At 39.8% G+C, this 24,297-nt stretch overlaps 1 protein-coding gene across 1 annotated transcript; it reads left to right on the top strand.

Annotated features, from left to right (window-relative positions):
- Positions 1 to 834: 834 nt before the first annotated feature.
- LOC139200575 (protein FAM181B) lies at positions 835 to 1,887 on the top strand. Its single transcript, XM_070829901.1, has one exon. It carries the CDS (start codon positions 928 to 930, stop codon positions 1,885 to 1,887), a length of 960 nt encoding a protein of 319 aa, XP_070686002.1. The 5' UTR covers positions 835 to 927.
- The last annotated feature ends 22,410 nt before the right edge of the window (positions 1,888 to 24,297 follow it).

The following is a 24,297-nucleotide window of genomic DNA, read 5'->3' as shown; positions in this document are numbered from 1 at the left end:
TTTAGACCCTGTAGGGCTTTATGTCAAAGACAGCCCATAATAGTTGTCAGGCCAGGGCAGAAATTCCCACTGGCCTGGGAATGCACTAGAAATCAACTTTTGCCATGAGCAGATTAAGACACAAGCAAGCAGTTGGGAAGATTCTCCCAAATAGTGGCATCTGTTGGGGCACAAAGATTTTCCCACAGAAAAGAAGCCCTTTCTTTCTACTGTATAGCTTCTTTTTGATAGTTACAAGTTAACTTCTGTTTGGTAATCCAGACCAGGAAACACACAAGTGGGCATGATGATTGAAAAGTGGTGAAATGTTCAGAAAAAGTAAGTTAACTTCAATACTGATTAGTTGAGGAGAAATATTTAAAGTAAACTTTTTTTTTTGGTTTAAATATTGTTTCTTAAATAAACATGTATAAGAAAACTTGATATTTTGGTAGAACTTCAATAGAGAGACTTGCATAATAATTCTGCCCAGCAAAAATACTCTATCTGTCAGGATTTTAAAGGCTTTTCAGCTCACTGTTACAGTAATAACCTCCAGTTTCATGAAAGGGTTTTTGGTTCAGAGCACACACAAACAGTTAAACTGGAGGGGGAGAGTTCTGACAGAAGTTATTGTCTTCAACTCAGCAGGGAATTTGAGACAAATCCCTCTTAGATGCAGGTGGTCAGGCACAAGCAAAGAGTTAAGTCCTGCGGTCTCTTTGCCCCTCCTCTTTGATGTTCTGACATCATTAGTCCAGCCCCCTGAAAGATCTCCTCGCTTTCCTCTGAGCCCGTCACTTCTTCTCTGGAATGTTTACAGGAACTTCATGAGCAGCATCAGGACCAAGCGTTTGTCAGAGAAAAAAAAAGACATGCTCTGAAGAAACTTTTGGTTGAGGGAACACTGCGGATGCCACAGGTGTAGCCGCTGGGCTCAACAGAGTAATGGCTGTTCAGACTGCAATCATGAACCCTCAGTTCATGAATTTCTGCTTCCCTGGTTCTGTGATGGAATACGACCTGGAGAAAAGTCTGGATGGCAGTCTCCTGGGTGAGGCAGAAAACGACGAGGACTACAAAGAGACCACTCGGGACTTGCTGAGCTTCATAGACTCGGCCTCTAGCAATATCAAGCTGGCTCTGGACAAGCCAGTGAAATCCAAGAGGAAAGTCAACCACCGGAAGTATCTACAGAAGCAGATCAAAAGGTGCACTGGCATTATAACGCCAGGAAACCCAGCAGAGGCCCCAGTTAAAAGACAGGGCTCCCCCCTGGCTCAGCCCAGTCCTTTGCAGAGCAAAACTCTACCTAAACGCGATGGGGTCCAAGCCAATTTACAAAGCAAGAGCTTGGCAGCCCTCTTCAGTCCAGTGAAGGATGTAAGGGGGGAAAGAGCCAAGAAACCACCCTTGAGGCATCGCAATCTGCCCCCATCTTTCTTCACTGAGCCTGCCAACTGCTCCAAAGTCAGCTCCACATCTGGGATGACGCTGAAGGACTTGGAAAGAGGCAATCCTGAGGCGGCAGACTTCTTCGAACTCTTGGGGCCTGATTACAGCAACATGGTCAGTGACCAGGACCTTTATCAAAGTACGCCTCTCCGGGGGCAGCCAGAGATGGGGGGCCCGGATCCTGCTTCCTACGATGCTCACCATGTAGTCGGTGGTCTCCTCTACTCTGAGCCCTGGACTAGCTGCTCAGGACCCTCTAAGAAATTAGGAGGGAGCCTGCGTACAGGCCCGGCCCAGCCTCCTGTCTACTGTCCCTCTGAGGCTGCTGGGCCCATAGAGGACAATGCACTGTGCACTTTGGCCTTCCCGAACTTCTTTACAGACTGCTCCATACCTCAGGTCACCTATGATTTAAGTAGTGGTTATAACAGAACTAATTATTCATCTCTATGAGAGACTGACAATTCTGTTGTTAGAAGTGCCGGCAGATAAAATTGCTGTGACAAATTTAACACTAGTGTTCCATATTACTGTATCATACTTGTTTACCTGTTGTGCAAGTAATATTGCAACTGGATTTAAGCATTTTGTATCAACTACGATGTGTGTCACTTTCCCCCGAGACAAACCAGGAACCTGAAATGTTTTCATTCATAAAAAAATGTCCAAAGCCTTTCAAGTACCTGGATATCATCTACTTTTCCACACCCCACTTTCATTTGCTACACTGCTCTGTTTAATTTGAAATTGTTTCACAGGTGGATGTGACTTTCTTCATCTCAGGCAATTTTTAATGACATTCTGAATGAGAATACATCAGATTTTCGTCCCCAGGGTATGCAAGTCATGTTTGTATGTATCTTATTAATTTGGCAATTTGTTACTGAAGATATTTAATTCTTTCATGTTCACGTTTTACAGAAAGAAAACACATAAGCTGCAGAAATGGTCCATTAAACATCACTTATTGCTTGAAATATTATAGAACTGTTTGTCACTTCTGACAAAACATGCTGCAACAATCTCTCAGTGAGGCACTTTTTCGTTCCTGTTAGTAACAGCTCTGAGCAGACATTGAGGGGAAAACGCATTTCACTGAAATGATGATTACAACGGTGTGTGATGCCATGTTTGTTTTAAAGCATTTTACAGCTCAGCAAATGGTTTTCAGCTGCCTGTTTTACCACTTGTATCCATTTTGTTGGGAAAGCCTTTAATGTATCTAGCTATTGTAAGACGACAAAATAAAGCTGGTCTTTATTACTGTGACAACAGTGTCTGTTTTGTGTTCATTGCTAATCAGGGATGTTAAGTGATTATTAGAATACAAAAGGGTACAAAGCATAGACTGCATAGAACAAGTTGTATGTCTCTAAAATACATCATACCACTTTGTACAGAGTTGAGCTGTGTTAAGAGATTTGCATATAATCAAAAATGTAAAAAAGAAAAACATGGCGGTATGCCAATAAATAAAGAAACTCCTGCCCCACCCCTGGGCTCAGATCAGCAAATACTGTTGAGTGTTTTAATTATCATCTCAAAACCTATTTAGAGTAGATTAGAATGTCTTCATTATGTCATTGTGCAAGTACAACAAGATTAAGATTAGATATATTTATTTAACCTTTATTTGTGCATCCTTGCCCTTATTTATTTCGTACTTAGTAAACAATTGTTGCATGAGTTTGTTGTTGCTTTTATCATCTTCTGGTGCTATATATAGATAAAGTTTTACTCACTTAGGTATTATCAGGATGCAATCCGATGCAAGTGTCCTGTAATAAACTATGACACAGTTGAGTCCTCTCACAGACAATAACAACAAAGTAGTGTTTTCCACAAAAACACACCAGTTTAAGTAGTTTTTACTGCAGGGCTGATGTATTCCATTGTAGTACATACAGGTGTTTCTAAAAATAAAGCAACAGTATGTGCATATACCTATCTACTCATTTAAGTTGGTTGAAAAGTCCATACGTTGTAAATACAATGCTGATTGCTATAGTATGAAAACATTTTCAGTTTCTCTTCCAATGAAGTGTCATTTTTCTAGGTGTTAGTAAAAGGACAATTATAAAATAATCTTATAGCAAAAACACATGTGCAAAGCTAATGAGGAAAACATTTTTGATGAAGCTAAGGAGTAAAAAAAAACATTTTATCAGTTAAGCACATTAAAGAAAGACCAGTGCTGCGTGATTCAGTTCACATGTCTTCTGGGACAGAGAGCCTGCTGGTAAACACCCTGTGCTGCATAAACATTGCAAAGTGTTAAGAGAATCAAAACAAAAACACTCTGTCAGTCTCTTAGCCAACTCCTCAAGTTTTCAACAAACATGTTCATATTTCCAATAATGAGCTAAGATGGAAGAAGTGTGACATTGATTTCAATGAAATCCACCCTTTAGGCTACATCACCACTGCACAAGTCTATCTGGCAGCTGAATGTGTAAAAAGGGGCACTGACCTGATAAATGTTGAGGATTCATTCATTTCATTTTGTTTTTTAAGTTGAAGTTGGCCAGGATTAAAGCTTGAAGCCTCCTATTGTGAAACCTTCTCCCTGGAGATCTCTCCCTGGAGATTTACCATCACCCTACTAACAGTATGCATTATTAACTCCCCCTGCTGGCTGTAGGAGGTTCACTCATTTGTCCTCTAACATGAAGGTAAACCTCATCATGGTGCATAAATTGAAGCATTAATCTAAAGGCTGAATGGTGAACTCTTGAAAATACAAAAGAAATGATGGTCATATTGTACGAGACTATGGCCATAACTATGGTTGATGATGTTGAGGGCCAGTCAAACAAAGTCTGCACGTTAGAGCACATATGAGAGCGTCTTAGCAAATACTGGAGACATTCAGACAAGAATGTCAATGAAGACTTTCCCTGTAAAACACAGCATTGGTTGGAAACTCAAATCGAATTTCAAATCAAAGAAATAAAAATCCTTAAAGTCACTCTTTGCTAATTTCACATCTGACTAATTTAGCTTCTCAGTTGACTGGCCATGCCTGATCTGTGTCAGCATCTTACTCCTTCACCTCACAGTAACACATGTACACACATTCATACTGAGATCTGAGCAGCCGCCTTCAGTTGTTCACCATTTTGCAGCTCAGTTGGGTATTACTGGAGGTTAAGCGCTTCAGCTTGTTGTAGAGGAAAGCAAGAGCAATATTTCAGTCTCTTGCCACGATTTATTGACCCGTAGCTTAATCCCCTCAATTTTCAATTAAGAAACAATACAAACTGGCAGAGAACCACGAATATGTCCGTGAGCTCTGTATCCTCAGGCCTGCAAGCAGTTGGTCAGCAGATACACCAGATGGCAGTAATGTTCCATTGAAAACCTAATGTCCACCACTCCCATTCAGACAGGAAGACACTGGGATCTGTTGGATGAGATAATGTATGAAATCGAAGCCTTGTGGGGTAACATCTGAGTGGATCTTCAGATGTCTTTTCCATGAAATTAATCTGTCCAGAATTCAGTAAGTTGCAGGGGAATGAACGCTTGAAAACTCTGATTTTCAATCTCTCTTTTTTTCCATAGTAGGTTTAAATGGATTTCCTCACCAGTGCTAAGACGCTTACTCCTGTAAGCATATTAATGATGGTGTACATGTTCATTGTAATATATGCTCTCCTTTGAAGTTAGTATTGTCTGCTGGGCTTTTCTTTGTACACTTCCTACCAGCTGGCTTTCTGAAGAGTGGTCAACAGTGCCCTTTGCCATACGCAGGACAAAACAATATCTGGCTATTTGCAATACGGCAAACTGTACACACAGAAGGCATATGGATTTTCTGTCCCTGGGTTGACACCAGCTGATACATTTAGATTAGGCCCTACTGATGGAGCCACAACTGTATCCTGCTTTGATTTATGGCACACTGGAGATGCAATGTTTGTCAAAGCGATTAACAAGATCTGTGTTGGCCCAGACCTGAATAACGAAAGCCAGATATCTAGGTAAACTAGATAATGTAGAGCAGTTTTTTTTCTTTCTGAGATGGTATGTGATGTCCTATAATGCAAAAAAAAAAAAGTGTACACACAGATGATGTAATGCGTTATATATGTGCACACATATACTGAATGCAAACACAGGTGTGCGGTAAAAATACAACCAATTCTAAAATGAACCTCACAGCAGAAAAGTCATATATATATATATATATATATATATATATATATATATATATATATAGGTGTTTGCTTCATGGTGCTACACTGGAAATTGAGTATCCATCCACACTTGCCCTCTCACTGACCTTTCACAGCTAGTCCTCATGTCTTGTTAACACCACCAGGGTGGAAGCCTGATGATATTCAGGAGCCTCTGTAGCCTCAGTGATCCGCAACTTTTGTCTCGCGTCAAACAATTTTTACATGTTTGTTTTAACGAAGGCAAGTAAATAGTATGATGATGAAAAAATGATGGTTTACGGTGTTGAAGCATCATCTTTAATTAACTGTTTGCAGCAGAAATAACACCATACATGCTTGGCTCAATACGATAATCTGTGAATTGCTCATGGTATCTGCTGATTATAGTTTATTTGCTTTTAAAGATTACATTAATCCTCAAAATTTGGCATTTGTTTTGGCATATTTATACAATATATCTGTTATAACCCAGCATTGGATGAGGATTTTACCTGTGTTTTCAATATCCAAATAGTGCCTTTCTAGTGTCAGCCCACACAGCAATTGATTGTGGTATTCCTTTGGTTCTTCCCACGCCGTTCCACAGATTTCCTATTGCGGTCTTCAGAAAGGTCTTTTGTCAACACCAAACAACACTTCAAATCCTTAAAATGTTATTTCATCATAAAGGGTCTTGTAGGCTGCTTTCCACCTCTCAGAGACCTCCTACTGCAAGCTTTTTAAGGACTGTAAACAAAGTCAGTGTAGAGAGACAGATATGACACGATGGATGTGACCTTATAGTACACCCTGCATTTCTCACATCTTGCATTGCAAGACTGCAGCCAGAGATTGCAGTTAGTACCAGTGAACATTAATTCTAAATTAATAACATATCCCCGTCCAATCCTTTTCTTGTATATGGCAGTTAGATTACCCAAAAAGACAATTTGCTTACTGCACAATATACATCTTTCCGTATGCATTTCATGTCTCACCGCTTTCCATTTAAGTCTGCCTTCATTTTCAGCAGCTATGATGCACTGTTTTCTTCCTCAGGGTGCTTGCTTACATCTGTGTGTTTTTGTCAGTGTGATAACAATTGCAAGCTGTGCAGCTGACAAAAGTCTTGGCTGGGATTAACGATAATACTACTAGAGATTTTTCATCTCCAGCAAATGGTAACCATATTGACAGACACAACTCTCTCATGCAAATCACATTAATAAATATCCGTCAAAAAGCTATTCCCTTCTTAGATGACAGGCTTTAATAGGTGTAGTCACTGTTGTTATGACTTAAAGAAAGACAGCTCCTTTTACTTGAGCATGGTTGAATGGACAAACCTGGACTATTTAAAGAGTCTAGGAAAGCCAAATGAAAATGTCAGTGTTATATATTTAATTTGATGTTTTAAACATGCAGGATGATAGACTTCAGTGCTGTTAATGCTGAAGCAATGTTTTCCTTATTTTAGCACATGAATTTATACTAAACACAGAATACTGAAACGCTGAGTTGTAAGTGATCTAATGCTGAAAGTCAAAACTTTATCTGTTGAGCTTCTTTCACTATGAAAAACCCAACCATCCATCCATCTTTATGTGACTTATCTAAGTCAGGGTCATGCTCGGGTATGCTGAGTATCCAAGGCACGCTTTACCCAGGGTGCCTTCCTCAGGTTCCTCTCCTCATAGTTGGTCAAGCTCCATCAGTGCCACAGCTAGAGAGTTTGGGCCACCTGACAGCAGCTAAACAGGTTTAACACACTGAATATCTAATATCCTTGAAATCACTCAGGGCCCCTGATCAGCTCTGGGCCCGCTGAATTATTCAAGGTTCCCCCCACCAAATGCGTCTCTGTACACCTCCAGAGAGAGGTGACTCTAGCTTCGAGGTCAACTCTTATTGATGACCCCCTCATCCTGTCAATTTCCGTCATTTGTCACTGCCACTCGGTCACTATTGAAAGCATTTGGCCACAGGTGAAGGTCAGACAGAAGATCAGCAAGTAAATCAAGAACCTTGCATTGTGCTTCTGCATTATTTGTCCAACACCATGCTCATATTACTGTAGCTAATGTTCCTAACTGGCTGTCAAACTCCCAAACCTTCTTAGCCTTTTCATTGCTACACAGTCTCTCACATAGAAGGGGAAGGTGACCTTTATCCGTGAGAGAGCCACTGCCTAAGATTTGGATTAATGATCATCGTTTTGCCTACTTTGTGCTGCAAAACTTTTGAGTTTCACGCTAATTATGAACTCTTATTATTGCTTTTATGGTTGACAAGAGAAGGGTGACATCAGCTGCAAAATAGCGGCACAACACTGTTTTATCACAAAACTGAGCACATGCTGCTGCTGTGCGCTGATTTCCCAAACTTTCTTGATCCCCTGTCTTTGATTATTACAAACAGGAGAGGAGAGAGGGAACAGCTGTTGGTGGTTGATGAGCTTTTCCTAAATCCTCCAAAGACATACAGGAAGGATCTGGATATTCCCATAAATCCCTGATTGTCTTCAATCTGAAACCTGCGTCCATGTTCCATAAAACCGTCAGAAATGCATAAATTAGTATTTTCCCCACCACAGTGTCCTTCTGTGGGTATCCCAACAGTGCAGGATTCTTAGCAGTGTTATTAGTGTGTAATGCATTGGAAATGTTCCTTTGTTTCTATCTTTGCAATTGCCTTTAATATCATGACATTCAGAAAGCAGCTGTGAGCAGCTAGCACAAAGATAGTATCAAACACATTAACAATTAGCACTGTCTCTTTTCACACGATGCAGTCAAAGCAACTGTGCAGTGCCTGATGTCTCACCCGGGTGCTCACAGATAAAACAAATCACGACTGGTTGTTTATTTACTTGCCTGTTGGTTTTGTTTCTCTGCCGTAGTCCAGCATTGTGTGACAGTGGTTGGTGTTAACTGCATGAAAATGAATTTGGGTGGCAGCTGATGTTCAGTGGCTCAGTGAGCTAAATTCCATCCAGATATCTCCAACAACAACATGACTTGTTGAACAGACTAAACTGACACTGTTTACATTACATACTCAGCACGTCCTCTGTACTGCCCTGCTCTGCTGCCCAAAAATGCCGGATAATGTAAAACAAACATTTCCTTGGTTAATTACCATATTGTGATGAACATGGCATGACATGACATGAGTTGTTTTACAAATTGACAAAACAATACTTACATAGCAAGCAGGATGATGAACATCTGATGATCAAATTATGATTAGAATCACAAAGTTCTTTAATGATAGCAGGTAGTTCACGTGGGACTCTTACTCAGCTCCCTTGTTATAAATCCTGAATGAGAGAGACCTCATTAAAATTGGCAAAGGCAAACAAAATTAGCACTGACACTTACTCAGCAAGCTCTGACACTTACCCTGCAGCCATTTTCAGCTTTTAGTCTGAAATGCAGTCCATTTACGGTTGTGTCCAATACCTTAGAGCAAACAACAAAACAAAAAAACTGCATTTCATTTCCATTATTATCTCCTACTGGCTTCAGGTAACGACAGACTAGAGAAACACATCTGGTGAGGGCTGGATATGTATAGCCTGTCTGTGGTAATTTAATGCAGCCAAGTCTGCCACTGCACACGGCATGATAACACTTTTTGTGAATTCTGCTTGTCTTCATGCAAAGTGGGAAACGTGAGTAACATTCTCACCTCAAAATAGATGTTACTTTGTGAAATTCATCAAAATTGGCTGCTGACAAGGTCCACGGAGCTGTTCAGTTATGGAGTTTTTTGCTGCAATTATTTCTCTATTGAATGTCTTGGCTTATGACTCATAAAAAAGACATTTCCTCCCTGGCTACTGTCAGGTGCAAATGTTCAAGGATGTTAGGACAGGAGTGCGTTGCGAAGCCTCTCTGTCTTTGTATCATATCGAGGGCAGGGTCTGATCTAAAGATATAAACGATGATGCCTATCATTTGAAGGAGAGGAAGTTGTATCATACCACCTGCACATCCCTTGAGAAGCATAATAATCTTTAAAAGCAGAGAAAATCCCATTACCTGTCACAGATTTCGTCCCTCATAATTGCCGGAGCCTCCCCTTTGGGAGGGATGGGGGGTGAAGGACGCCAGACACACTGATATCAGACTATCTTCAGGAAAAATCTAGGGGACATCTATTTTCATCTTGTCATTCCCATGGCAAGGTTTGGCCTCTCTCAACCCTTGAAAAAGACTTTTGATATAAAACATTACTGCAATGACACCTCTGCACACCATCATTTGATGCTAAAGACCTACAAAACCCAGAGGCTGTGTACCAACAATTTCCGCAGTTGTTTGGATGTGTATAATATTGGATTGCTTATGTCTGCCTTTGATTTAGAATTTAGCGGTGGCCAATTGCCATATATCACTAATGTGTAAAAAAAAAAATGGTTTATGGTCTTGTTTGTCATTTGGTGGGACATCTTCACAGCTAGTTGAAAGATGTCAGTGAAATTTGGTAGAAAGTTAGGCAATAAGTGAAAAAGGGGCATTTTTGGTACAAATCAATCATCACATGGCATTTTGACCTGTTTGATTTCACATAATGTTGATTTAGTATCTAAAAGTGAAGGATTTCAATTATATACTTATGACTATTTCTGCAAATTGTATGCTCATTGATAAAGGCTCTTGAGTATGGGATTTGTTTAATACGATTAATCGAGATTGTCACACCTACAGTAAGTGTGAAATTATTTGGCTGAGAGCTCCATTACAGAAAGATACATATAAAGAAAAAAGGTGATAAAACATGCTTATGTAGTCAGTGCATGCAAACATTGGGCTATTATGGGATATTGGCATTTCCCATTTTCTTACCTGGGTCCAAGTCAATACCTTGGTATTCCAAGTATTTCCCAAGATATTTGAGGTACCTCCACAGGGAGTCCCAAGTAAGCATCCTGATCCACCTCAGCTGGCTCAATGTAAAGGGGTGGTGGTTCATATATAAGCTCCTTCTGGGTGCCTGAGCTACAAACAGCATCTAAAACTGAGCACAGACATCCTGCAAAGCACTCTGGTTACGTGTATCTACGAACTCATTCTATAGTAGAATCTATAGAGATGGTCTTTCAGTGAGGGATAGTGGTTGTATCACCTCCTTCTTTCTAATTGGACCACAAAGCAGGACGCAGAAGAGAAGCAGCCATAAGCCTACTTAAGTCCACAAAATACATGTGGACTGGATGGTCTAACTCCAAGTGCTGTATGGAGTTACAAGCCAAACTACATCTACTGTATTTGGCACTGAGCCGAAAGTCACAGCCCCAGAACACACAAAAAACTTCTAAAGGAGCAAACTGCTCACATCACAGAGTATACAGTTAACCACATCCAGCCAAAAAAGGTGAAGTTAATCACCTTGGTTCACAAACAGTTTCCCCTGGGGCGCAGCACAAACCTCTGTCAGCTGACCGACATTAGAGACTTAATGTTGTACTCTTTGCCACCAAAGATTACACAGTCCAGACAGACTGTTTGTTCCCCCCCAACACCGTTTGTTCAGCTTTACATCTAAGTCAAACCAATTACAGAATACTAAAATACCTGGAGTCTTGTCCACGAAATGGATTTTCTTTCTTCCCCTCACAAGACAATAAACAAGGAATTAAAAGAAAAAAATAATGATAGTAAACCTGTAATAAACTGAACGTTATCATCTGTAAGTTATGTTAAAATCACAAGCAGCAAATGCTCGCAGACATTATATAAACCTCAGTCTCATCACAAGAATACACAAGTTTTAAACGTACAGTACATCAAGCTGCTAGAAATCGTGGTCAAATTTGAGCATCTTCTGCTTTCATGCAACAACGCTTCTCTTTTTTAGATTTTTATTTCTGTGTCTGGATTTCATCACCTAATCCCCTCGTGTGTTCAGATGGTTTGACTAATGTCCAAGAAATTCTCCTGTCCAGGTGCAGCATCCTTGGATGAGGCTGCTTTGTTTGTTTGCCGTGTTATTTCTCCTGCATCATGGTGCACTTTGAGCTGTGCGATTCTGTGAATGATGGCATGCCCCCCATTTTTAATGAACTGTTTATCTTGTGTCTGGTGGCTGGCAACGTTTGATGTTTGCTCATGAAAAGACAGAGAGAAAGAGAGAGAGAGAGAGACACAGAACCCCTACTTGTGACATTTTGTTTTGTCTCATTTGAAATGTTCTGTACACTTTAAAAGAGCAATAAAAGATAAAAGGAGGAATGCTCTCAGATAATTTATGGGATTCTGACTAATGCAGACATTGACTCGGAGGGTGTAAAGTTGTTTTACTTTCTCTTCTGAACTCCCCTCTAAGTTACGCTATCTCTCAATTATCGTATTATCGTATCCTGTACAGTTCCTTCAGGGTAAGATAATGCGATAAAAGAAAGTTCACTCATCGTTGAGAAGAAATATGGTCGTTGCAGCACCAGAAAATGTTGCAGCAACTGCACACTGACAAACCAGTGATCAATCTGATACGTTTAAACCAAACAGGCCATCTTTGACCAAATCAACACTAATGGTACTGGAAATTGGTTTTTATGTGATATTCAGGTTAACGAATTATGCAAAAGCCCTGGCTACGTCTTCATTACCAATTAAGTCGACAGAATAATTTCCTCTGAGCCAAATTTCCATCGCAGCTTCCTTAGACACCTAAGATGTCGCACAGCTGGCACCATTTAAGTTTTTTAAGTGTCTTGTGCACTGATTTAGTAGAAGTCAATAAAGTGCAGGGACACAATGACCATAATAATAGGCATTTGCCACACACTGAATGAATATTAGGCAATACAATGTTGTATTTGTTAAAATACTTTTCTACTCTAAGTGCCATTTAAAAGGAAACGACGTGTCTTCCATAAATGTTCTGTCACATTTACTCGATCACTGTTTCCATCGAGAGTTAAACAATGAAGTTATGAAGACACGGTGCCTCTATGTCCTTGTTCGTTTTTGTGATATGCTAATGTATGCAGATTAAGGGGCCATTAGCATCTTCGTCCCAGGAGATGTCTGCATGTACTGATTGTATTTCTGGGGCCAAAAAACTCATATAGACCAGCCAAGTTTTTTTTTTTTTTTCTCGTCTGGTAAATTGTTCCATTAGCCTTCCTCCGAAAAATAATTCTAGGCTTTCCAAATAACCAGACAGCCTATTCTCCAGCGATATCAATAATTATTACTAGTTTCCGACAACACAATTACATGTTGGAAAGATATGATTCGTAAGTGCGCAGTGCTGTGAATGCAGTTCAGAAGAGAAAACTATTTTCTCTATGAGGTGCGTGTTAAAACAGGGAATCAACTTCATTTTATTTCTCCTTCCAACCTCCATTTTACAAGTACATGCTTCCTCAAGTAGAACTCTCTGTGCATGATGGCATTCTCTCAGAAGTTTGCAAATGTCCACAGAAACTATGCCGGCTCACAAAGTGAAAGACAAACTCCAAAGCAGATGTATGTGATAGGTGAAATCGTTTCGAGCAGCTGCATTCAATGCTGCTTCATTGACCATACAAAGACAAATGGCTTACAGCTGTGTTACTAGCTGCAGTCACATCCCCAGAAGGTGCATTTCATCCTTTTGCTGTATCTATACTCTATCTTCTATAGTATGCATTCTGCAGTCTCACACAAGAAAACTTCCAAACTGCTCTTTACATCGTGACAGAGTTTCGACCATACTGAAAATGATCTGATTATCATAATTGACTTTAAATTGTTTGATTGCTGATATTAAGTGGAACAAGCTCAAGAAAATGGCGCAAATATATAAATACTTGAGCAAAAGATCCCAACATTTTTGCAGTTTTCAATGGCCTGGAGTAGTGACAAGGCACATAAAAATGGTGTTTATGTGTCAGGGCGGTTCCCTGATATAGGGTGGCACCTCAAACAATTTTATATTTCCCTCTGTCTCTGTTATCGATTGGGCTGTTTTGCGCTGACTCATCATAGCTATAGATTTCCAGTCAGAAGAAGTGCTGGAAATCAACATTTGAAAAGACGAGTAGGCAAGCTTGTTTTATAAAAAGACACAGAAAGCATTTTTAAAAAACAAAAGAAAAACTTTTTTTCTACTACTTGTATTTACATTTACAGTTATTCCTAGAGTACCACAGCAAGTACAGAAAATGTGTGAATATTTCCCTGTAACTGTTTACGGTGGCTTTCCAATAATAGAGCTTATCTCTTTGCATGAAACTTAATGTCTCTGTGTCTTGTTATTATTGTGTTTCATGTCCCTGTAAAGAACTTTGAATTGCCTTGTGTCGTAATAGTGCTATATGAATACATTTGCCTTGCCTTGTAACAACATACGTATGTGCATGTTAATGTAGAAAACAATATATACTAAGAGCAAATATGAAACTCATTGTCACCTGTATGCAAAGTCATGCTGGGTTTGAAAATGTGTCTTCATAGTTACATTTCCTACTTTCCAGAAAACTGTTACGGGGGAGGAAGGAACCATAATAAGATAAATAAGTCAGATTTGATCCCAGCTTGTTTTTGTAAAACTACTATCAGTTGTGACATATTTTGGGTCTCATATTCCAGCTCTATTTAATATAGCAAATCTAACAGATGTTGCAGTGGATGAAGTGAAAATGAAAAACTAGCGCCTCATCTCATTTCCCACAGTTTTACCTATTTCTGTAATTCTCTCACTGTTATGGTACAAGCACATCCAACAAAACTGTGTGGATGCAGGGTGCAGGCGCATAAAATGATGTGGAGCTGTGCAGCCAAAGACCTCATGCATGCCTGTGCGCCGGGTTCAAGGTGTGATGGAAAAACTTGCCACGAGGAGTGAGACAAAGCGTTTATTTACATGCACAGCAACAAGCGCTTAATCAAATGGCATCTCAAAGCAACAGCATCTGATCCTCAGCACGAGGGCGCATTCATGTATTCTATTGACATTAATGCAGACATGCAAATCTGCATACAAATGATGGCACATTAATGCCGGTTCAATCGAAGCCTACCTGCAGCAGTCACATGAAATATTCACATGCAAAGCACTGCATTTCAAAAACAATTACAAAAAATGATTACAGCCATAAAAGCTGACCTCTGCTATGAATAGCTGAATCGACAACCTATCTAAGATTCCTATGTACATAATAATAGCACTATTTAGGGAAAAGATAATCTTTTCTCATTAAATATTAACTGGATAGCATTTTGGCTTCATGTGTAACTACAGCTCCGGTCCTATCAATCAGGACAAATATCATTAGTATGAGTGTAGTCCTCTGTGACCTTTTCAGATCGCATTATGATAGTGAACACAGTGAGAAGGTCAGCGAGTGTCCTCTCTGTACAAAGGAGGAGACAGGGCACAATGTGAGCTGCACTGATTTAGATATTACAGCAAGTACCGAGGAACATGCTGAGGATGAAAGGCTGATTAAGAAAGAACAAACAGCTGACACTTTACAGAGGCATAAGTTGAGAATCCCAGACTGCACTTTTGACCCACTACATGCCAATTAAAGTCACATATGTCAAGGCAGACTTTACCTCGTACCTCGTTTTCTCAACACAATCATCTTAATAAGTCATTAGGAGTATGTTCATGGCATAAAAACTAAGTTAGAAAATAGAAGGAATGTTTTATTTCTGTTAAAAAAAAAAAAGACTTCAATACCCACCAGAGTGAAACAATCTCACTGACAGGTTGTTTTCCAGCTTGTTTTGAAAACATTTTACATCTCATTAATGGGCTGAAAAACCCATCAAGATGGGTTTCTTTTTTGTTGTTGTTGCTGTGACTCATCATATAAGCTCATATCGCCAGTCTGTCAGCTTCTTCAGCCCCGCAAATACCTTTTATGTTTGCCTGCAGCACCTCTGTCTGTGAAACAAACTGAGTGCTCTGACTCACCTTAGCCACTTAATTCTAGTCAGGTATGGCTGAACTCGAAACAACCCCAGTTATGACCTTATTAATTAATTTCTCTGGGACTTTCTATTGATTGCAAAGCAGTAGCTGAATAGGCTGCTGGTGTATGTTTGGGCAAATATAATACAAATATGGAAAGAACAGCCTTAGGCAGGTGAATTGAGTTTTTCAATTTGTCTGTTTATCAGTGTTATATACAGAGAAATAAATATTGTCTCACTGCTGGTATATATGAGTGTGACCTTAAAACGATACAGAGAGGTAAAAGGAGACTATGGGATGAGGCTTAGTGTGTAACCGTCCATCCATTCGCTATACATGCTTATGCTCTTTCCTCTATGTTATGGTCCTGGGGGGTCTGAGTCTGTCCCAACACATTTACACTCATCACATATAAACTACAGAGGTTCTAATTCAATAACAGTGACCAGTCTTAGTGGAAGAGACCCATCCAGATATGTGGGGAACATACAAAACTGACAGAAAACCAATTGGATCAGACTTAGACCCAAGATCTTCTTGTCACGTAACCTTCACACGACAGTTTTATCCAAACTGTCTCTGTACTGAAACTGTATTGTGTGATAACTAATGGCAAGGACAGCTTTATTTCATTTGAGCTATATGTTAAAAAAGGACCTCCACGATTGGAAAGCTGTCCGCCGTGATGTTTCTGTTGATGAAATCATTTACTGTTTCTGTTATTAAATTGCCGTAAAGTTTCCCATAAAGAAATAACTCAGAAGCACTAACAATATTGTTCCTAAACTACTGCTGAGAGTTTTGGTTTCTGACATTTTGCAGTATGTGGTAAAGACCATGCACAAACATATGAAGTATTTCTTGACTATGACCACGCTGTAATTATTACAACGGCTATATAAATCTATGAAGATAATATGTGCCGTATAATTGGAGCTAAAAATGAAATTTAGACCCAGTTATGATGTGACTTTATACCTACTCTATGGCCATTCTTACTCAGCCATGAAAAGCAATTACAGAGCAACTATAAAATGCAGCCATACATCACCACCATTAATATACCATCTGCAGTGGCACGCCATCTGTTGGCCAGTAGTAAGTTAACAGTGCTTGTGCCACTTTTTTTACAACCTCAGCGCTGTGTCACGTTTGCGCCTGCCTTTACAGCATGACTCACTTTTTATGAGTCATGACTCACCATTGAGTGGGTGTTCATATAAAGCTCACGTCGCTTGGGAATATTCACCCACAACGCAGGAATGCGAAATGTTACATTTATATAGACGTCGATTAAAGAACAAGCACAGGAAGTAGCTGACCTTCATGAAAAAAGGACTAAACGCACTGTGATGGCTGCATCCAGGCAGACACAGTCAAAGATGTTATTGCAACATATTCCACTGTTGTTAATTTTATTTTGAGCAGTTTGCCTGAGCCTGTGATTGCTTTTTAAACTAAACTAAGCGTTGTAATTCCACTAGTGTACTGAATGATTTGAGATGAACTGTAATTACATTGGGAAAATGTCAACCTCATAAAAAGAATATTTTCCTAATGATAACACTGGGGAGTGCTTTGTTGTGGCTTCTCCTGTGCCTGAAAATTTGATAATGTGATATTTGCACATTGACTATTCTCGCATTGTGTAGGCGTTATCATGGTATTTAATGTCTTCAGTAACAATCAAAGTACAGGCAGTGATAAAAGAATAACACTTGAGGCTTCTCTTTCTGTATTGTGACACACAGTGCTTACCTACTGTTTAATTTCATAATTAACATACATGAATCTTAAGCTCATCTTAATTGAAATGCGTTGATTTTAATTAAGGGCTATTTTAAAACTGTAATGGGACATGCTGCCATCACTCTCTGTCTGATAAATGCAGGGGGCAGGGCAAATGAACATGCCTCTCCTTTAATGAAAATCAAGAGATTGTGCATTAATAACGTGTAAAGCAGAAATCCTTAAAAACTATTTCACTCAACATACGTGCTGTATTTCTGTAATGCATTTCACTGCATGTAATGAGTTAAATAGATTAGATAAAAACCAATAAACATGGCTGGGTCCTCTCAGGATTTTGCCTGATCCCTTTCTCTAATATCTTTTTGCCTCTCACTTGGCGTTCCCTCTATCGTGATTGATAGAAATTATACACTTGTAGTCGACAGAGGACAATTCCACTGCATATTTCTAGAAAAGGTAATAACAGGAAAGGTGCTTTTGTCACACAGATATAAATCAAAGAAACGGACCATTAGTGCTCTCGCACAAACCTCAGCTCTAGGAGGTGAAGACAACATCAAAGGTGGGCAGTTTCACTTCAAAGAATTGTCCAAATACATATGACATTACAATTTAATGAACCACATGTCCCTGAATGTAATCTCTCTGTGATACCCATGCTGTGCAGCCTATATTAGACACACTGTAATGCATTGGTGGTGTACTGCTTCGCAGTAGAGGCTTTGGCAACGTGCAAGCGTGGAGCACACTGTGTAATATCATCTCAATGTCATCCTAGAGATTATCGTGAAATAGCTTTGGAGTTACTGATGAAACTGAAAGCGTGAACTAATAATAGCATGAAAAAATAATGCTTCATCAACTCAGCGGATGAAAATGAATGATCAAGGGACCGGGCTCTGTATGCTGGTTTAAATGGGAGGGAAACAAATCCACCCTCAGATACTCTTATATTGTTACAAATCACCAGTTTGTGGGCATAAGTGTATTATTTTGTGATAGACTGTTGATAAAGTGTTGGAAATATTTCTTTGAGTGAACCCACAACCCTCCCTCAATGTGTCCTCAACCACTACTTTAGTGCGTAATTTCGTTTGATTCTTGCAGAACTTCAGACAACCTCTGGAGTAAACTTGTTATATTCAATCAAAGGTGTTTGCATGGGCTTAGACTATAAATGCAGCTAGCTAGTCAGTGTGTGATTGCAGCCACACCCCTACTTGAAACACAGGATGTTGCTGCTGCATCGCATTTTGGCCTGCTGATGATAGTGTCAGTGGAGAAATTGCTATCTCTGCCTCATCTAGGATGAATTTCTGCCTGTGTGACTGTTGAAAATTGGTGCACAATGGTTATACTAGAGTTTCTCCTTGATTCTGAGTCAATAGCATCAAAACCTGATGTTTCCTTTATGTTGTAGGAAATTCAACACTGCTTCATTTTTAAGTAAATCATAGGCAAACTATAGGTATCTCAATGTAACATCACATTCAGCGCCATCAAAAAGCAGCATGAATGTATACTTTTCACAGGTTGGCCGTCCTCTGGTCAGAGGTGCCCTTGTATTCTGAGCAGCAGAGAGACAGTGGGAGGACTCTTGGTCTGCTGGTCTTCTCATGCCCTGCTGCTTCCTGCTGCAGGGAATGAGAGATGCTTTGGCATGATGATGATGTCTTTGCCATGGTTACTGACTGTGTAGAAAACAAATCTGTTTATTCCCACAAGACCAACACTAAGCCATCCTTTCTTGCTATGGAAAAAGGTTTGTTTCTATAGCCATCAGGGAATTAACCCAACAAAAATTAGGCAGTTATGCATTTTAAAAGGTTGCCTATCCTTTTATCTATTTTATCTAATTGCTTTTATTCATGTGGATTAATTCAGTGGCATTGTCTATCAAATATAATTCAATGTGTTCTCAAAGGCTGTTGAGTATTGTGCAGAAAATGCTAGAATGTACTGGCTTTGACCTGAACAGCTTACAGTATGAGTGACAGTGGGCTGGTCTAGCACAAGTAAGTTTGCTTAGCTTTGTTATGAGCTGTGAGTAAAACAGTGTTCTTATGTTATGAAATGCATAATGTTTTCCAACTTCTGTCTCAGTTAGATCAACGATGTCTGTAATATTGTGTTGACAGAATGCACAGAGGAGCAAAAAAGCAAACAGTAACATCATCATCATATCATGTGCATTTGTCCTGGATGTAAATATATTCAACAGTTCACTTCAGCTGTAAATTATTTTGTGTTTTGTTCTAATCCCACGCAAATCCTGTTCATGCTGAGTGTCTCACTTGGAAGAATTGCAGTGAGCAGTCTGGTGCGATGTAACATCAACAAGCGTTATTGCATAAAAATCATGAATTTCTCCCTCCTTAGAATTCTAAAAACAAGACGTGTATGTGATGCAGCATATTGTACTCATATGGTTGTGATCTCCAAAAGGATAACAGCAAACAAAACTTGGCTCAGCGACACAACAGTCAGAATGATGTTTGCACAGTCTGGGTGAGAGAGTGTGCATGTGTGTGTCCATCTGTCATAACTTGTTCATAGCAGTTCTTTTGCTTATTGATTTCCTCAATAAATCTCTTCAGTTTCATGTTCTGTCTCCTCTCTACTCCCTTGCCTCTGATCGAACTGATGTCCCCTCTGACTTCCCCTCGGCTGTTCTTTTGACCCCCTCCCAAGCAGCCGATCCGCTGTTTGTTTTGTGTCTGTAGTGTCATCTCAGATCTCCAACATTAGAAAATAGCACTTGTCCAGATGCCTGTGTTTACTGTAAATTTAGCTTTGTTTTACTCTGAAGCATATTTAATCCTAAAATTTAACAACCTGTGTTGTGACCGATTAAACAAGAAAATTACAAACAATTAAATTCTCAGATATATCTGCTTCAGGTCTACTAGTTCAGGAAAATTAGTTTGTGTTTGTTTATCGGTACCTTGGGGGGGCTGATGTTATACAAAGACTCAACTTGCTGTTTAGAACAAAGATACACCTGGAGCAGACACCTGCTTGCATAACAGGTTGAGAGTCTTGCTCTTCCTGCTCTCAGTAAATGATTCACTTGCATGTTGTCTTGAAATTCCCCAAACAATGTGATGTGTCTAATTACTACTCAATTATCTGAACTATCAATGTAGAAAATGTGACAATCTTATGTAAGTTTTAAACACCCCTTTTGGAGCTTGGCATTTCTGTCACGATCACAGGCTTTGTAATTAAATGGGTTTTGTCTGCCCATGGATCATTGCTTTCAGCTGATTAAGGAGAGATAGGAAAGACTATATAAATCAAAGACAACCAACCCAACTAATTAGCTATCCTTACCATTACATCCACTAACAACCGCTGGAGATAGTTTTTCTTACATAATCAACTTCATTTTAAAATTGTGTCACTGCAGCTTGTAATGGATCACATCTGATAGTAAACCAGCAAAATATAGTGGAAGAAAAAACATATGTCATTTAATTCTCTGTAATGTCGTATATGAATAAGATACGGATGCAGTAAGCTTATCAACGCTGCCATAGATGAAAACAAACTTCTTTTCGGCACCCGCTCCCAAGGGCAAGCAGGGGTCTGGTTCATTTCAATTACTGTGTTCGGTGAAACACTTGGCTGGCTCAATTCTAATTTGTCTGTATATCAATTAATAAACCTTGACAGCAAAATTGCATCAAGGTACAAACTGTACGTATGAAGGACGTGCTGTTACCTAATGGTTAAATTACAGAGTTCTCCATTGTCATCACTGACAATACAAAACAACTCCATCTCCTGTGTGTGAGCAACACTCAGGACACAAAGCCGGAGAGATAATCCACTAACAGCAAAAGAATCTGTGGCAATTGTCTGCTTTGGGTAAAGACTGTGCCCTCAAAAGGTTCACCTTCAGAGTGGGGCAATTATGTTGCTCCTGATATGGGGCTGATGCTAATCAGTGTGGATTGTATTTTACGCCTTAAGGCAGGAAAATGTGCTGATGAGAGCCCCACAATAAATGAACCTTATCACCTAATGGCATCTCGGTCCACCCTGTGATTTACTGAAAAAGCCCTTGCTAAATGTCACGGGCAGGCAGAATGCATGGGTGAGATAATTAGAGAAAAATGAATGATCCACAGATGGATTGGTCAGTCATCACTATTGCTGATCGCAAAACTCAGGGGTGTCTTAGAAACACCATCAAAGATTTCAAATACCATCCTCACTTTAGTCGATTCTCAAATGTAATAATTAGAAATGTAAAACTGCTGGCACTCACCTGCAGTCCCACTTTGTTAACATTATCCTGAATAATGTTTTATACTCTAAAACCACAACTTATATCTCACAACAGAGCTGTGAAACAAGTCAGCAAACATTTCACTGCTGCACACTACATTGCAGTAAAACTACTGTTTCTGTATCTTTTGATCTCAGTCTCAGCTTAAGCGATAAAATGTTGCTGCAATGATTTTTTTTTTTTTTTAAATCAAAATGCTGAGCAGGCAAAAATATTCACTAATTGAACACACACTTAAGAGCTGCTAGGTGACTTTAATGAAGAACACACAATTACTGTCAGTGTTTAATTCCATAGTTTGCATGTTATCATCCTCGTTAATAGTTATGAGGCAAGCAGAGTAGAGGGAAGGAGACATTAAAAGCTTCAAGAGTTGAGGTTGGACTTGAAATGTTGGAAGATGACCGTGAATGCCGTTGACAGTGAGAATGAGGACACCAGACCTTTAATTTAATTATGTCCGATTAAGTATAATTATCTTGGTGTGTGTGAGGAGGACTTGTAAATACGTGTCATTAAAATTAAACAACAGTAAGCAAGTTATGAATAACAGAGTCCTACCTTTCCCATCCATCCAGAAAAAAACAAGAAGGACATCAAAGTGCTGTGGCCTTGTCCTGCAGTGCTACGCAATGGGAAGCACTAGTGTTGATTTGCAAAAGCAAAGCATCAGCCACTCTAACTTCAATATACTCTAACTTCTGATTCTGATTCTGATTCTGATTCTGATTCTCATATGTCGAAACTTTCTGTTCACAGATTATGAAGGTGATAAGTGGGTAATTGTATGTATACTGCAAAGAGGTTTTAACAGTAATTGCCCACTAATTAACTCTCCAGGGGGAACACAAATGAAAATACATGAAATTAATGCAACTTTTGGCGCTATGTGTGATTGTAAGAGATGTAATCTCTATCTTGTGATATAGAGATTAGAACTCCAACCAAATACTTGAGCGCGTGTACGTTTTTGGGATGGAAACGCCCCGTAGAGCAGGGCTAAGTAGGCAATCACTCATTCTGAGTAACGGCAGAGGTGAAATGTAAGTAAACTCTGTAAATGTGCATGGCCACCCAAGTGCCAGATGCTGGGAGCTGGTGCCAACGTGGCATGTGAGTGACTCATTAAATCAGAAGAGTGGAATCCATTGGCCTTTCTCTGATGGCTCTGTCGCTCATTCAAACCAGCAGCACTTCTGCCGGAGACTTTCTTCGATCAGGGAAAGCAGCCAGCTGGGACAGTTCCCGATTCATTATTGGCATGAAAAATAAAAAAATAAAAAAAATAGAAAATAGCATTGAGAATAGGACCACGGGGGGCAGCTATGGTATTAGAGAAAGGAAAACAGTTTCCTGTAAGCAGCAGATTATGAAAACATTAAGCAACAATTACCGTAATGAGAGTTATTGAAGCGGCAAGGTAGCAGACAAGCTGTGTGCATCTGGTTGCTGCATCTGGCTGCAGTGGCAGAGCATCCAGAGGGGCAGGCGGGAAGGCGTTCATTTGTTATAGCCATTCCTTCCCTGTGGATGGAGAAATGGCATGTCAGTAATTGTCATGTACTGAAAATGATCTCAAAGGCTGCATGTTGATGCATGCACTGCCATGGATACTAAGTGATCTGTCAGAAATTTTGAAGATGTCATTTAGGGTGAATTGAAGGAATGGCTTTCAGTGAGCAATTTGCATCCCTCCCTCTGTGCGAAGAGATGAGCACATGATAGATATTATCAATTGCTGATAAGACTAAAATCTTCATCATTTATTTTGGCAAAAACAGCCATGGAGAGCAGCCAAACTGCACTCTGCATTGTAGCAATGCAGGAATGTCATAATCTCAGCTAATGCAGTCTAACTTTATTTGGACGATAATGCCTGCTGCTTTAAAGTCATGTTGATTGGGATTATGTTATCTAATACGCAACAAATGTGGATTTTGTACAGCTCATGCTTAATGTCATAACCCTTGATTAACTTATCATGGTCATTGTCAGTAGTATTTCAGTGTCTGCATACATTCAAGCACGGATGTAATGCTACTTGCTTTATAGTTCCAAGCCAGTCACTTCACCTCAACATCTGCAGTAGACAATTCAAATGACCTTTTCACCTAATTAAGATAATGCCATGCCATTCTATACTGTGGATATAATTAAAGAGACTAAAATGTTTTTTGTGCTTAGCAGCCATTCCCTCCTCTACACCTCCCATTGAAACCGTCTCTCCCCAGAGACAAGGCATTCCCATCTGTTGATACCATCAGGCTCCTCTGAATGGTTCTTATTATGCCCCTATCTTCAATACCGATTTTTAAGTCTGCAAATCATTGATTTAGTTATTTGAGAGGATCTCTACAATTCTCACCAAACACATAGACACCACCCTCTCTTATACAATGAATTGCACAGTGCATGTGATGATCACAATAAACTGACATTTTGCGTTTTATTCATTTTGTATTGCATTCATTCCCACTTCCAGGTTTGTCGCTGGCAATTTAGCGTACAATATTGAATTCTGCCCTCTCTGCACCCAGCGGCCCATTTAATCAGGGAGTGGGATTAAGGTGGAGCAGCCCAGCCCCAGACGAGACATACAGTAACGTGACTCTCTACTAGGGACTCAAGATGGATGGGCTGGGCTATAGTCTGGATGGAACGCCTCCATTGGGCCGTTTGGCCTGGTGGAGCCCATCAATCAGGGCGGCACCAGAGGTCTAGGCTGAGGCTGTGTAATGATGC

This window comes from Pempheris klunzingeri, chromosome 4, assembly GCF_042242105.1.
Source record: "Pempheris klunzingeri isolate RE-2024b chromosome 4, fPemKlu1.hap1, whole genome shotgun sequence".
Classification (NCBI taxonomy): domain Eukaryota; kingdom Metazoa; phylum Chordata; class Actinopteri; order Acropomatiformes; family Pempheridae; genus Pempheris; species Pempheris klunzingeri.
Note: the sequence above shows the minus strand (reverse complement) of the source record. Positions and strands in the feature narration are given on the sequence as shown.

What these genes read in the sequence shown, in the direction of transcription:
- LOC139200575 (XM_070829901.1), top strand. Translation starts at nt 928, where the DNA reads ATGGCTGTTCAGACTGCAATCATGAACCCTCAGTTCATGAATTTCTGC.